The sequence below is a fragment of the Perna viridis genome, chromosome 3 (assembly GCF_037379345.1).
Source record: "Perna viridis isolate PV_CMFRI_1.1 ecotype Kerala chromosome 3, ASM3737934v1, whole genome shotgun sequence".
Classification (NCBI taxonomy): Eukaryota; Metazoa; Mollusca; class Bivalvia; order Mytilida; family Mytilidae; genus Perna; species Perna viridis.
The window spans coordinates 40,708,502-40,725,140 of NC_142447.1; the positions used below are offsets into that span (position 1 = coordinate 40,708,502).

Below are 16,639 nucleotides of genomic sequence, written 5' to 3' on the forward strand. Positions count from 1 at the left end.
GGTTTAAGTACTTGTCAGAGAATGACTTAGATTCACTCAATATTGCAGGTTGCTAATGTACTTGGTAATAAAAAGTTCTTTGCTCTGAAACAAACTTTTAACTGGATTTTCAAGTTTCCTGTATTAAAGGTTTATTTAACCTAAGTAGACTGGTTTGGAGGACTAGATAGATGTAGAAGAAGTTAGTAGGAGTGTGATTATATATATTGAGTAGTAGTGGGAGACAATCTCCTTTTAATTGATTAGAAGTAGGAAAATTTATAGTCACAATCCAATAGCTAATTATGAATTGTTTGAAAGGGAAATAGATTTTCTGATGTTAGCTGTTAGTGATATTGTGGTATTTCCAGAAAAGGAGCAGATGTTTTCAGCATCAACCATGTACCTTCAAATGACAGAAATCTGTAAACATTTCTTTCTATGGTTATCTTTGTCCAATTCAGTTTTCCATTAAAACTAAGCACCTGCTAAACTGCTATGATTGTTCCAATGTAATTAAATGTAATAGTTCTGGTTGTTTTATGTTGTCAATTAGGACAGTGGCTGCACAATAATACTAATAGTTATTATACAATGAAATGTGGGTATTATCATTGACATTGTATTGAACTGCACTTACATACATGTAACTTGTAGGATAAATCCAAAACTTAAAACTGTTAAGGTTAGAGGGTTGCTAATATCATTAATGAAAATGTTAATTCATATTCAAAGTACTGACTTTCATGTCATCATCATTTAGTCATATTTAATGTGATCTCATTTAGCCATTGAAATAACTTTAGGAGTTACATATTTTTATTCAACCTGAAAAAAAAAAACAATAAAAATAATGTTATTGTGCTGTTGTCATTATTCATAGACATTTGGTGTCAGGACTGGAACTTTGAAAGTGTACCACAGTGAAGTGGATTGAAGTGGTAAATTTGAAGTCCTTACTACCCATTTGGGTCTTTTATGGATGGAATTTACCCAGAGGCACCACATCTCAAACAAAAGGCTGAAAATATTGTTTTGTTTTTGTTTTTTTTTTGCGGGGAGGGGGTGTTAGAAAGGTTAGAAAGAGGCATATTCCTAATGTCTGGATAAGGCTGTTCACTGACTAATAGTATTAAACATACTACATGTACATGAATAGAATGCATTTTGAGGGAAATATTTACCATGTATTTTTTATCCCAGAAATAAACAGTTTCAGCATCTGAACGGTTCAAGGTTGTCAATACTGTTTACTTATTAGAAATACATGAGTTAAAGAATTCAAGTTCAGTTGTAGTCTACACATATTAGCACTATGAATGAGAGTTTCATAAACTGTTAATGTTGAGAGCGAAGTTCAAGGTTGTTAATTCTGCAAATAGATATGTACAGATTTATTTTGCTCTTAATTTGAAATCGATGTATTTTTGAGCTTACCTGGATTTAGGCCATTTGAGCTATAGCCATCACTTGGTGTCATTGCCATTAACAATTTTTCCAAACATCTTCTCCTCTGAAACTACAGAATGAATTTTGATGAAACTCAGCATGGTTGTTTCTTAGTGTATCCAGCACAAAATAACCATTTGGATTTTTGATCCTTTGAAAAATGGCTGCCATTACTAAATATAGAACATAGGGGTCAGACAGCAGTTTTTCTCCTATATCTCCAAAACGTTCAGTTTAACCATGTTCTAACAGGATAAAAGTGTTCAGCCTAAGATCTATCTATGGTCAGATTTTGGTGAAAATCTGTTCACCCATGTTTGAGTTATCACCCTTTTTGGATGTTTCTTGCTTTTTTTATGTTATTACTTTCAAAAATCTTCTTTTCAACATCTATTGCACAGATTTCAATGAAAGTTGGTATGAGTGCTTCTTATGGTATCCTGCACTAAATGACCATTTGGATTTTTGGTCCATGGAAAAACATGGGGGCTATTACCAAAGGAAAGAACATAGGCGTCAAAATACAGTTTTTTTTGCTAAGATCCCCCCAAAAAAACTTGAATTTAGCAAAATTCTGATGGATGGTATTATTGTAGACAGACCTATGCCAAAATTTTCAAAATGATTATTCCCTGGATGGCCCCTGAAACAGATTTTTGTAGTTTTTTATGAGTACATCTTTGAAATCTTCTTTTCTAAAACCATCCAACAAAATTGAATGAAAATTTGCAAAACCATTTTTAGGATACCCTTCCCATTTGATCATTTAAATTTTTTTGTCAGTCAAAAAACATGGCAGTCATTACTAAAAAAAGTGCTTTTTTGCTTTTTTTTCCTCAACTTTAGAAGTATAATAAAGATTAAAGCTTAAAATAAATATATTATTCTGAGTTGACTGGCAGTATTGAAATTTTTTTTAGGTGGCCATTTTCAAAATGGCTGCCATTTTGCGACTATTTTCACCAGATGCTTAGATTCCAATGATTTTTGGTTTCGATAGGAAACATTGTGTTCTTAGTTGAATGGTGGTGAGTTTGTTCTTGTCAGTCATTTTCCTGCTAATGTTTATACTTGCTTTGATTTCAACAATATTTTGTAAACAAGGTCTCCTGAGTTCAAAATGTTGTATAGCTATGGTTTAATTCATCTTATGTTCTTATTCAGCAAATATATATTGGGCTAATGCCCCCTCAGATCCAGTGGAATAACAGGGCATAGAGGGATCCCTACCCAATTTTTATTTCAAAAGTTCTAATACACTTTGAAGGCATTTCCAATATTTACATGTAACGGTGTAAGGTAAGTTGAACATACAGCATTCATCAATATATGCTCTTTTTCAGCAGTTCTTTACTTACTTAGTTAATAGGGCATAGTTTGCCAGGTGAGCGATGCAGGCTGTTTGAGAGCCATGTTTTTCTTAGATATAGCAGGTGTTATTGAATGTTCTTGTTTGTTACAACTCTATTGCTAATAATTTATACTTAGGTAGAGTGATATACAGTTTCTGAATAACATGTAAATGGATTCAAGGGCTTTCAAATTTGTGAAATAACATTTAACACCAGTGGCAGTTAGCTTCCTGATTTTTGATTGGTTATTGTTTTAAAACTTTATTGCTAGTCTTGTTAATTTAGCACATCCATTTGCATCATTGTCAGTATTTTTCAGGGCCTGCTTTGTAAAACCAACTAGCACAGTCACCCTTATCAATGAAATATTTGTTCCCATTTTTTGCTCACCTGGCCATAGGCCATATAAGCTATTGCCATCACTTTGCGTCTGTCATCGTCATTGTCCGTTAATTTTTCAAAATCTTCTCCTCTGAAACTACTGAGCGGAATTATATGAAACTTTGCACTGATGTTCCTTAGGGTATCCTGCACAAAATTATGTTTAGATTTTTCGACCATCAAAAAATATGGCAGCAATTACTAAAAAGAGAACATAGAGGTCACACTGTAGTATTTTGCATATATCTTCAAAACCGTAAGGTTTAGCCAAATTCTGATACAGATAAAATTGTTCAGCATGATGAGATCTATCTGTGGTCAATTTTTTTTTTATCTGTCAAGCCTTTCAAAAGTTATTGCCCTTTTTCGACATTTTTATGCTATTTTTAATGTTATTTCTTTCAAAAATCTTCTCCTCTGACACTACTTGACCCATTGGAACCAAACTTAATATGAATGTTCCTTGGGGTATCTTGCACATGATTTTTGTTTAGATTTTTGATCCGTCAAAAAATATGGCCGCCGTTACTAAAAATTGAACATAGGGGTCAGACTGTAGTTTTTCACATTTATCTCCAAAACCGTTAGGTTTAGCCAAATTCTGGCATAGGGTTTATGTGTTCAGCATGATAAGATCTATCTGTGGTCAAATTTTCATTTTTATCTGTTCAACCATGTAATAATCCTTATGATAAGTCCTACCAAAGTCTTCTTGAGTCAAAATTGTAAGACAATTTCTTGTAAAATTTATTGCCATTGAAAGACAAAATTTAACCAGGTGAGAGATTCTGGCTCCTGGAAGCATCTTGTTAATTTATAGACTTACTGAGAATAATTTGAAGACTAATAAGTATAAAAGGATATTTTGTAGACCATGGTTGCAGTGTATACTTGTAGATGTTTCACATGTCAGAGTTCTTTAGTGTTCATTTGTATCAGTTGATGTAATAAAATTTAAATGCTACATGTACACGTAACTTACACCAACTGTGAGAAAATCTGGCAAAGACTTGTATAGTAATATCTAAATACAGCTACATTCATATCAGATGTTCCATCATTACCATATACCTAGGGAAAGGATTCTTGGCAATAAAAACAATACTATGATGGAGCTATGGAAAAATTGATCCCATTGTGGGCTTTGAATGAGGAAAACTCCACAGTGATATTTGATGATTAATGGTAATCGTCTAACCATGAAAAATGGCTAATGTTCATCACAAGTAATGGGATATTGAAATTTAGATTGCTCTATTATTTTAAATTCTGTGTTTTTGTCTTGCTTGTTGTGAAGGGTTGAAATATGTAAATGAGAATTAGATTGTTGGTTTCAAAGTGACAAATTAATATTGTTTTGTCTGTGGTGTTAGTTTTAATTTAATATTGAGATATTTTTAGAAGCTTATTCGAAATTGGTGACCTACTTTAGTATATTTAGGAGCATTTGTTCATTTAAGTAAAACTACCGGTAACTTGTTTCACATTTAAGTATAGCAAAAACATATTTTGCATGCTTATAATGTAGCACATCCTATGAAAAATGTTTATATTTATACATTGAGCTGTATACATGTACATGTTCTTGATCATTTAGATATATTTTTTTCCACAAAAATCTGTTAATGATAAGTAGGATAATTGCTGCTGTCCAACTGTTTGTGTGAAATATGACATTACTAAGGAAGTTAATGTGAATGGTCCCTTGTGGCAATTCTATATCATGTCATTTCAGCACTAGTCATTCGATCAAATGTCAATATCTGCCTTTTGTCAAACTGTTAGTGTACATGTATGAACAATGGTACATTTATATGATTGTAGTCAGTTGCATTTCATTGGAAAATGTGTTTTTGACAACTGTGACCTGTTGGTAAAGTTCTTATATACATGTACATGGATATGAGAGGATGTCATTTTAAGATGTAGCTATCGATGTACATTGTAGTTAGAAACAAATAATTCTGGCAGCTTTACATCTTAACCTAAATCTTGTACACTGTTTATTTTGTCAAATAGCTCAGTTGGGTCTTTTGTCTAGCCACTATGGTGTAATGTAATAAGTAATACTGGTATACATGTATGACATTTAAGAGTTCTATTGCATATGGTTTTAAGAACATTATGCATGAAGTGCCTGTCCTTTGTATTTAGATCTTTTCTATCATACTATGATAAGACTTATCTTTGCAGTATTTTTTACAACAGTCCTAAAGTCATTAATATACATGTAATAACATCCTTGTAAGTTGTAGAAATCTTTGCATCATAATAACAGAATTAAAAAAAAGTCTTTTTAGCTCACATGGCCTATGGCCATGTGAGCTGTTGCCAACACTTGGCATCTGTCGTCGTCATCATCATTAACAAATTTTTAGCTCACCTGGCTGTAGGAGCAATTCAGGCTCCTGGGAGCCTCTTGTCTAAACTCTTTTTATCTGAACTACAGGACCAATAAGAGATTGACTTAGTATGAATGTTCCTTGAGGTATTCTGCATAGAACTGAAATAGGGATTTTTATCCATTGAAAACATGGCCTCCTTTCTAATAACAAAACATTGGGTCAGACAGAAATTTTTTTTCATATATCTCAAAAACTGTCAGGTTTAACCAAATTATAACTCAAATAAAAGTGTTCAGCATGATGAAATCTATCTGTGGTCAAATTTTCGTTTTGAACTGTTAAGCCCTGTTGGAGTTATTGCCATTTTTCCACTTTTTTTTTGCTCTTTTCAATGTTTTTTCTTTGTTTCTTAGGGTGTTCTGCATAGAACTAATGTGGAGTTCTTGATCCATCAAAAAACATGGCTGCTGTAACTAAAATAGAACATAGTGGAGAGACAGAAGTTTTTTGCATATTTCTCCAAAACTGTTAGGTTTAGCCAAATTCTTACAATTGCCGAAATGATCTTTATGATGAGGCCTACAAAAGGCTGCATGGGATCAAAGATATCAGCCAATGTCTTGAAAACTTAAAAAGAAAGAAACTTTCAATTGAAGAAATGGTCCTTATGATAATGTCCTGCCTAAGTCTTCTTTTGAGTCAAAATTGTCTGACAACTCCTGGTAAGAGTTGTTGCCCTTGAAAGTCAAATATTGAGTTGAGGTGAGTGATTCAGGCTCCTAAGAGCCTCTTGTTTGCATACCACTAATTGTTAATCACCAAAATTATGAAAACATTTTATTTTCAGTTTTAAGATTTCTTAATTTCTATTTAATGTACTTGCATAGAATAGATATTATGTTATGAAACAAGTTAACCAAGCTTATCAATTTCAGTGAGACTATGAGACTGGACTCAGGCTTGGTAATTGAAGTTTGGAATAAAGGCATGCTGTGGGACAAACTCCTTGGACTCCATTGGTTACCATTGAGTAAAGTCCGTCATTCAAATACAGTTTGTATCATTTATTATTTTTTTTTGTAAGAGTGTTACATATTTCCAGGTGATGAATGGTTGATGAAGCTGTGTTGGAAGCTTGTCAAAATATTTGGTTTCTCAAAAGAATTTTATTACTCAATAAAAAAGTAGTATTTTTTTACATCAAACTACATCTTCTGCCAGAACTAAGGTGAAACCTGTTTTTTAAGGAAGGTATTTTACTGATGCTTGTCTGTCTGTCTGTCAACACATTTGACTATATCTCAAAAATTCCTTCAAAGAAAGGGATTTTTTAGGAAGTTTCTCTTAACAGTTTTGTTTGCATTGTTTACCCATATTTTGTGTCAGAATAAGAGAACAGTGCACCTCATAGTGGTGTAGGGTGTATTGCTTAAAACAACTATTTAACAGGGTTAAAATAGTATATATTTTGTAAACTTAGTGCCTTTAATTTTCATTAGTGGTAAAGACATTCTTTTCTCCCATGTCCTTCTGTATTGACTTAATGTATTTATTCCCCTTCTCCTACTAACGATGGCCCGTATTCAATTTACATTTGCAGCAATAGCTTGATGACCTCATAAAAGTGCACATTGACTCGAAATTCAATTTAAAGTTTTAGAGCAACACATATTGCCATCAATCAAAAAGAGCTTTCATGGAAAATACCAAATTACAGCTTTATTGAACAGAGGCTTGTGCATTTATGTTAGTTGATCAACTGTAAAGTCCTATTTCACAAGAACTAGTTTACCAACAAAACATTTCCAACCTGAATTTTTAGGAGGAGGAGGGTACATGGATATTTCTTGAAATTGTTTGCATTGCATAAATAATGTAAAAATTCATCAAACTGCTTGATTAAAGGCCAAAGTTTTAAAACCCTACTCTTCAGTACACTGTTAGAACAGGATTTCATTTGATTGGAATTATACTCTTCAAGTTTAGAGAAACTGCATAATTTATATGGTGTTCCTGTTTAAGTGTTAATTAAAATGATTCCCTTTGCATGCAATGCAACAATTTACTTGATATTTTTTTTTCATTTTCAAGAGAATATGAAAGTAACTATTTGTATGACATTATGGTTTAAGGCTGCCAAAGGCATTCATATTTATTGTATTTGTATTGTATTGCAGCTATTTATTTAAAACTAATGTCTTCCATGAAGAAGGAAAGGTTTTTATATAGAGGTTTTAGTTCATGTAAACCATTCTTGCTTAAAGAATCTGTTGAAGTTTAACTTAAAGTTAGCATATGTTACAGAATTTCTATTGACTTGAAGAATAAGAAGTGTTATGCTGTAAGCTTTCAATTTAACACCAGGCTAGGTATGGGAAATCTTATTTACTACTATTTGTTATGTTACTTCACCTTTTCACCATTATTTCAACCAAATGTATTGGACTAAGCTTACTTTTTGTCTCACCAGCTATGAGAATAGCAGAAGGTGAGTCTAAGGTATTGCTTTTCTATTTCAGCATCAGGGTCCGTGTTAAGATTTTATAATACCCCTCACAAATGAAATTGGGGGGAATATTGTTAAAAGTTTCTGATTAGGTCAGATTGATATGAATTACATGTGCTTGGTCAGTTATATTTGGTATGTACATGTAGTTACATTAGCACCATTATATCACACTGAGGATCTGTTTTATGCATATGACCCCACAAATTTTGAATTGTCAAGTTCTCTAATTAGGTCAGTGTAACATGAACTACTTGTGCTAGGTCAATACATGTAGTTGCATTAGCATTTCTGTAGTACACTTCCATATCTGTTTTTTGCATATACCCCACTATTAAATTTCAAATATTTTAATAACAGCAACCATGTGCAACTGGCAGAAGTATCTCTATGATTGAAAGCATGAATTGTTACATGCTTGAAAAATAATCTACAGTCATATAATGTAAAGGATCTGTTGTTGTTAGTAGACATTTGGTTTTCAGACAATAAATTAGAAGTAAGTGAATGAGTCTATAATTGTACTATAAAGTTACAAACCTGGATAGGGAGGTTTGGATTGATTTTATGGTTTTTGCCCAAACTATTTAAGAAATTTTAAAAGAGCCAAAAACAAATATTTTTTGGTTTCTTGATGATGACTTAAGTGTATGGATCTCAATGAAATTGTACCACAAGGATACATATAAGTGGATAATTTGATTGATTTTGGAGCATAAAGCCTAACCTGCTCAAGAAAGTCTCATGGACCAAAATGATATGCTGGCAGGATATTAATTATTAAAGGTCAATGAATGAACTAACTAATAGACCATATGAAAATAAGTAAGACATTACTATAATAATGGCACTGTTATGTTGCTACAAAGACCATTTTGTCATGATAACATTACAGTAGTGAGATTAATTGAGGTTAATGGTTGGAACCTGCAAGGACTTACTGTAAGTAATGTCTAATAATTAAGTCCAGACAAAGCTCCTATGATCTTGAACTTTTCATAACATTTAACTTCATAATGTTTGCTTTTGTAATATTTGTGTTGTTATATAAACATTTAGTTTGTTTTCAGGAAGGGGATGGTCAGTGGTTGTCCTTAGACAGTGAAATTATTATGCACAATGGTGTGGTTGCTGGCACCAGATACCCTACAGGCCACAGTATTCTCATTGATGCAAGATTTGAATTACCCAATGGTAAATATTACATAGCAAGGTCAAGATATATCAGCATATATTTTTATGATGATCCAAAAGTAAATACTGCTAAATACCAATTATGATTATATTGAGTTTATTGAAATAATTTTCAGAACTTGACTTTGCTTGTTGACTTTTGAATGTATCATGAAACCCAGTTGAAAAAAACAGAAACTAACCTTTAGGCACATTAGTTGGTGAGAAATTCTTTTAAACCAAGGTTTTACCCTTTGTAGGGGTCATTTGAGTCCAGGGTCCAGTCAAACAGCAAAACTGAAATCAGATCTTGTTTTATTCTGTCATGTTATGACTGGTTTGAAATCCTATCTGTTTATTTGACTTACTACACACATATTTTGATAAGTGAGTCAAGCTTTGAAGTAATTTTACTTCCACTTTCATGCCATGCTTAATGGATAGGTAGGCTAGTTGACAACCTCACATTTAGGATATCATTTTGTTACAGAAAAGTAGGTTATAAATGAATGGCAGGGTGGGTTCATGAATCTCTGTTTCAGTTTTCCTTGGCCAAGAGAATATTTCTTCTGAATGCATCAGTAAATCTCCCTTGTTGTCTTTTATCGTGTTTATAACTCATTATTATAAATCAAAGGATAATCTAATGGTTTTATTTTCATCCATATTTGTAATAAACACCAACTGTTGTTGCAATAAATTTCACATTTAAAATCTCAATTATAGAATATTTAGCCCCTAGGCCTACGTGTAGAAGCCATCCTCCATCTGACATTTGCGTTTACAAACAAACAACTTACTATGACAACTTATCATGATTTTAGTTTTAATCAATCAAAATGATATGTATTGGTAGAATTTCAGGTTATTACTGAGTACAAATAGGGATAAATGGAGTGGAAGTACCGACATATACTGCATTATTCATCATAATACTGATAGTAATTGCATGATCATGTTATGCATCTAATTTGAATAGAGCTGTTATGTAACATAGAAATTGTAAATTACATCCATTACAGGATTGGTAAAGCTTTATAACTAATAGAGAAACCTATTATATATACCTTATTGATGAAACTTTATAACTAAGAGAAAGAAACCTAGTATATATACCTAATCCCCTGCCTATAACTAGGAGATGTATAGTGATCATGCTATCCTTCTTCCATTCCTTTGTTCATCCATCTGTCCCCAGTTTTATCTGCATCTCTTCTGAAACTACAGAATGGAATTTGATGAAACACATCTTTCATCAGATGGTACCATAGTGATATCTGTTTTGTATTTTAATCTGAATGACTTCAGGGTATTTCTAATTCAATATGTGTCAACCATTTTAAGGAAATCCCTCTTTTTCCTAAGACTAAGAAATAAGAAGTTTGCCCATAATTTTGCATAATAACCTGTGATTTATGTACATAGTTGCACTATTTTGTTGTCCTGTATTAAACGTATTTACATTAGTGGGCGCAATTGTCGATTGACAAAAAATGATACAGTTTCCCCATTGTTTTCTTACTGGATTCTCCTTCCACTAAAAGATCAATGAGTACATTGTTTCATTGACGTCAAAAGGTTATTCAGAGACAAATCTGGGGTCATTTTGAGCGAAACGACTAGTGTGAATTCATGTATGAGGAACCTATAGCTCTTTGTGTGTTACATAATAAATAGTACCTCTTACATAAAAACCACCAGGGAAAATAAATACTAACCATATATACTGGTTACTAAAATCAGAGATAGATTGAAATGTTAAGTCTCCATGGAGTAACTCTAATGTTACAGAAACAGGGAGAATATATTATCAATCTTTCTGTCAGTTCTCCTTTTTAGATCAGTAATTATATAATTGGATGGAAAATAAAGTGAAATGGTTTCAATCATATAAAAATGTATCCAATTATTTTAAAGTAGTAAGTAGAATGATATGATAGTGCAACTATTTAGAAGTTGTAAGTAGAATAATAGATTGTGCATCTTCAGTACATTGCATGCCTTACAATATAAAGATCAAGACATGAATGTGTATGGTTTTTGGTACTGATATTAAATGGTAATGTCTTTGTTTACCGTACATTGTATCAATCATTTATAAAATGATTAATCTTAGTGGTCATTGGCATTTTGTCCGACAAGGGCTTATGACAAGATCAATAAAATTATTCTTATTTTATATAGGATGTCCCTGATCATTTTACCATTAGCAGTCAGTGATAGATTTTTCAAACCCATTTAGAGGCTATAATCAACTGTTTTACTTACGGCTTAATTTGCAGGATATTTTTGTGCTTGAAATGGGCCATCTATATCAAGTACCAGTCTGTCTCCATCAAGAATAAATCGTCTATATTTTGAATGAATTTACTGCCAACACTTGTCCATCACATAAGGACTTCTCCTAAATGGGCTAAAATATTTCTGCTTTAAAGTGGCACTCAGCAGTTTTAATTTAGTCATATTAATGTTATTGAGAAATGAGTCGTGATTTATTATGTTATTGAAATACTGAACAACTTGTATCTAGAAGAAAATAATTTGATTATTCTGATCAATGTACATCTCTCTTGAGCACTGAAGCAAAATTTAGTTGGTGTTATTTTATATGTTAGTTGCACAGTTTATTTAAATATCAACAAATTCAGATTAGATTAGTAGAACTTTGATGTTAAAGAATGAGTAACTGAAATGTGATTTTATTTACAGAATCACAGATTCCTGACTTTACATCTCCATATCTTCCTTTAATCATCTTTGTAGCATTTGATACTAAGTGATTTTACTCGTGGAAAGCAAAAGTGTGCACTATATGGGGTTGAATGATAATAAAGTCCAATCCACAATGAAAATGTCAAACATAATGACTGTTTTCAGAAACAAATAGTAGGGAGAATATTTAATTGAAGTTTAATAGAAGTTCTAGGGATGTTTTTTTCTTTCTGCATTGTGCCTTTCTTCTTGATGTTTCTTTGGGGGTTTCAAGTAGCATTAAGACATCCGTTGATGCATTATGTAATTTTTCAGTACTTATGAAAAAAATGTATTTACTTTAAGCCTTAGAAAAATATTCTGCACAATTTGTGTTTAATATTATATAAAGGTCACAATTCAGAACTATGAAATTTAACCTTTTCACAAGAGATGTTTTAAAACTATCTCTGTCTTGATGATGGAATTTGTCTTGAATTAGTTTACAGATATATGAGTTCAGAACTCCAACATACTCCACTATTCTAGTAATGCTATGCAGTGGCGAATCTAGGGGGTTGCATGGAATTAGCACCCCTTCTTTTTATTGGAAAATTTGTCATTTTCACATGTAAAATTTACAAAAAATGGTAAATAGTGTCTAGCACCCCACCTGCCATCCCTCGTTTTCCAAGTGTATGGATCTGCCCACGATAAGTCACTTATTTTGAACCCAACATCAAATCTAACTACTTTTCTGTTGATTGGTATAATATTCTTTCTCCTACACGCAATACTGGATGACTTCTTTATTTAGCATTTCATATATGACCTACTAAATTTTATCAGAATTGGTACACTGAGCCAGGTGTGACTATTAAAGGTGTACAAGAAATACTGTCATGTTAAAATTGCCATTAATTTATCATGAAAATTTCATTTGCAGGCATTGACTTGTGTGACACATGTGACCACCTTTGTGTCCATTACCATTATAATTCACACCAACCTTTTTTCCATTTTTTAATGACATTCAAATGATTTTCCAACTGAGTTGTTATCCCATTAGATATTTTAGATACATGTTACTTGTGATAGATCATAACAGCCTTCGTTATAATGTCACTAGAAGGCATCAACACATGTAACATATGGAGATGTTGTTTGATGTATGATTCAAAACTTTGTTTTAGATAAACATACTGTTGTAGACATCTTGTTTTGTGGGATAAAGAAATAATATACAGATACTACAGTTAATGACAGGACTTGTAAATGATGCTACAAGTTGTACTATGTTTTTTTTTTAAATACATAAAAACCAAGAAAGAGGGAAGTATTTAACTCCACTTTTATGTGTCACATAAAAAAAATAACAGCAGTGGAATAAGTCTTAACAAATACTTAAATAAATAAGACTTCAGATTCATGTGAAAAATAAAATGTCAGCCTTCTGAATATCTTTCTTGTAAACTCAGAATTCATGTATGTGATTAATGTGTAGAATCCTGGTCACTTTCCTGTTAAGTGTTTGTAAATATTTCCTCAATATTCTAAGCCCTGCTGTCACAGTTGAAAGTATCATGGATTTTTGACTGCTACAGTGAAAATTTGAAGCAAGTAATTTGATGGAATAGAAATATGTCCGTTTTTTTCTTTTCAAAAATATTGGAATTGTCCATTCAGAGCTAAGTGTGGGAATGCTGTAATTATGTTTTCAAAACTAAAGATGCAGGAAAAGCTGAGTGAGATGGGAGACTTCCAAAAATAAATTTGTGGATACATGAAATGATAGAAAATTGACTCGAAGTGTTGGAGAACAGATTGTTATATAGTTCTAACAGTATCTTGTATACCTTCTCCCCAGTCTTCTACAACTTACTATTATCCTCCTTAAAATGGTAACACACTCAAGTTGGAGTGACAGAGTTGTCATTCTATGAGATCATATGAAGAACTTGGCAGATGTTTCTGAAAAAAAAAGGAAAAAAAACTTTAACATGCTTGTGCACCTAGTACATACTCCCAGTTTTTAGTGGAGTAGTGGGTTTTCATTTATTTTTTAGTTAATGTGTATTTTTTCTAGCTAGCTGTATTATTTGTCATGTTTATTCTGATTCTTGGGAATAGTCTAAACTATCCTGATTCCTGGGAATAATCTAAACTTCCCTGATTCCTTGGAATAGTCTAAACTTTCCTGATTCTTGTTCCTAATCATGGCCTCATTACTTAACAAAGTTTTGGAATGGAAACTGGGTATGGTAGTCATTCAATAACTGGTAGGTATCAGTTTAATTTAGATCATATATTTTTTCTACTTTTTGTAACTAAACATAAATTACATTTATTCAATCCATTTCATATGCTATGATAATAAAATTTGAATTTTTATTAGATGTACAAATCACGGCTAATGGAACAAATCACAAAGAAGAAGCATTATATCTTTTTTGGAGTAATGAACAAACACAAAAATTAATTTGCACACTGGACTGTCAAGGTGCTTGTGTTTATTTAAGTGATCCAATATTTAACTAAGTATTAACTAATGGCTGGTCAGAATATAGGTTTTTCTTCCCAAGGGATTAACGCCCAAGCAATTGTTGAATCTCCTACAATAGTATTAATTGTTAAAACATATATTGATTTATATAGAAATTGATAGATCCTCTAGAAAATTATGTGTATTTATCTAGTTTTGTCTTACATTTTTCCTATATACAAACTATGATAAATGAAATCAGAGCAGTAAACTGCAGTTAATGGTTCATATTGATCTTGTTATCTGGGGAATATTATTACATGGTTAGAAATAAAATGATATGTTTCCTAATAGCTGCACTGAGAGAATGTTTAACAGGGATTTAAGGACTAGCTGTACTTACAGAATTTGTATGCCCTTTATTATATCAGTAGTTAGACTTAAGATAGGTTCCCTGTTAATTCCTGCAGTTATTGATTTCTTACTTTCATTAAAAAAGAAAATTAAGGAAAAATGTCAATAGAATCAATTATTGGGAGGGACAGTTTTCACACACTCTGCATGGCAAATAAATAATGTAAAGGGATGAACAGTTGGTTGAAAGAATATAAAATAAGTGAAATAAAAGGAAAAATAATGAAGACACGAACAACAAATAGAATATAAGAAGGCGTAATAGACGATGCTGTTGTATTGTAAATCTAGAAAGAAACTTTTATTTAGGAGTGTACCATGATAGATGAATGTATCCTGATCAGTAGAGCATACTGCTTACTGCTTATCTTGTCTTCTTAAGACTAATATTCCTCTTGTCCTGTACCATTATTACATTGAAGACATTAGTCTCAGCCACTGCTTGTTTCAGCAAAACATAACTTTCTATAGATCTCGTTTCAGATTTACCAGAATCTGAGGCAGCAGAATTACAAAACAAACTGGAATATTTCAACTCCATTTTGGCTCAAGAGGTGAGTTTGTACTTACTAGAGATTGGAAAAATATGTTCAGTTATTTAAATCTGTATTATGTGTAGAATTCACTTTAATTTTTTAAGGTCTGCTGTTCAAGTTTTTTAGATTCTTAAATGTCCTTTTATTTTATACCTTTTTCTATAGAAATGAAACAATATAGAGGAAATGTCTAATAGGTAACAACCACAACAATTTACTTATCAAAAGAGTGTCTCCTAGCAGTCAACACAGTCAGGCTCATTTAAAATAAGCAAACTCTTGTTAACAAAATCATTCAAAACCAACTCTCACATGAACATCATGTAACTACAAACTGCACAAGTGAACAAAAAGAGGTAAAACAATGTAACTGTTTCATTGTTATGTTAGATTAAAAGTACCATCTTGAGGATTGGACTATTGTGGATATCCTATCCTATCCTGATAGTATTAATGTACACCAAATACAAATTTTATGGTTTATTTTATGTAAATCAAATCAAAAATAACATTTACAATGATGTAGGATTGACTTTTTATGAAAACATGTATGCTAAATGTTTCTCTGGTGTGTGCATACCCAGTAAAAATTCTAAGTGAATAAAACAGTCTTAATAGTTTGTAAAAAATTACAAATAAAAATCTGATATCTGAAATTTAATTACTTATCTGTGATTTTTGTGTATTGTTATCATGAATTTTAAAATATTTTCAATTTTTTGTTTTGTTTGTTGTTGTTGTTAATAAATTTTCTCATACGTCATGAGTTGTTTTGATATTTTGAATTTTGTCTTTTATTGAAGTAATGGATTTTTTGGTCTGTCACCTTTAAACCATCATAAAGTCATGACAGCTGGTGTCAGAATATAAAAGTACATGTAAAAGCCAGATGTAAAAATGAGACAATCACTCATTTTATGCTAAATAGTGGCATTGCTATGAAGACTAAATTATGTTGCTCAGTTATGTTTCACAGAACTTCCCTCGTTATTTAACCTGAATTTATATCCTAGGCAGAATCCCGGAAACAATTCAGACATCAATAATGCAAGATTACCATACAGATTTCATACTGTAATTAGTTTCCTTTCAGTCTAATATACTAGTCTGTATGAATAGAAAAGGTGAAACTGGTTTAATCAAACACTTCTCAGCAACCATGATTAACAAATTCCGAGGTTATTGTATAATAAGGCAAATTTCAAATCCTGGTTATTACATCATCTGACTTTAAAGGAAAAGGCATGTTAAAGCATTATTTTTGGACGTTCTGCTGTTCAACAGGTGTGCTATTAAATTTACAAGAAACATAAATTCTATCATTGTTCAAA

At 31.8% G+C, this 16,639-nt stretch overlaps 1 protein-coding gene across 17 annotated transcripts in view; it reads left to right on the top strand.

The window, feature by feature from the left end:
* LOC148622270 (protein unc-13 homolog B-like) overlaps positions 1–16,639 on the top strand; it is a 142,858-nt gene that overhangs the window by 54,049 nt on the left and 72,170 nt on the right. For 15 of the 17 annotated variants that reach the window (XM_088571997.1, XM_088572004.1, XM_088571989.1 and 12 more), the window contains exons 4-6: positions 6,442–6,559; positions 9,083–9,206; positions 15,244–15,326. In XM_088571997.1, the coding sequence (XP_088428123.1) occupies positions 6,442–6,559; positions 9,083–9,206; positions 15,244–15,326 (325 nt within the window). The remainder of the gene's footprint in view (positions 1–6,441; positions 6,560–9,082; positions 9,207–15,243; positions 15,327–16,639) is intronic. The other 2 variants (XM_088571991.1, XM_088572003.1) reach the window with 1 other exon arrangement.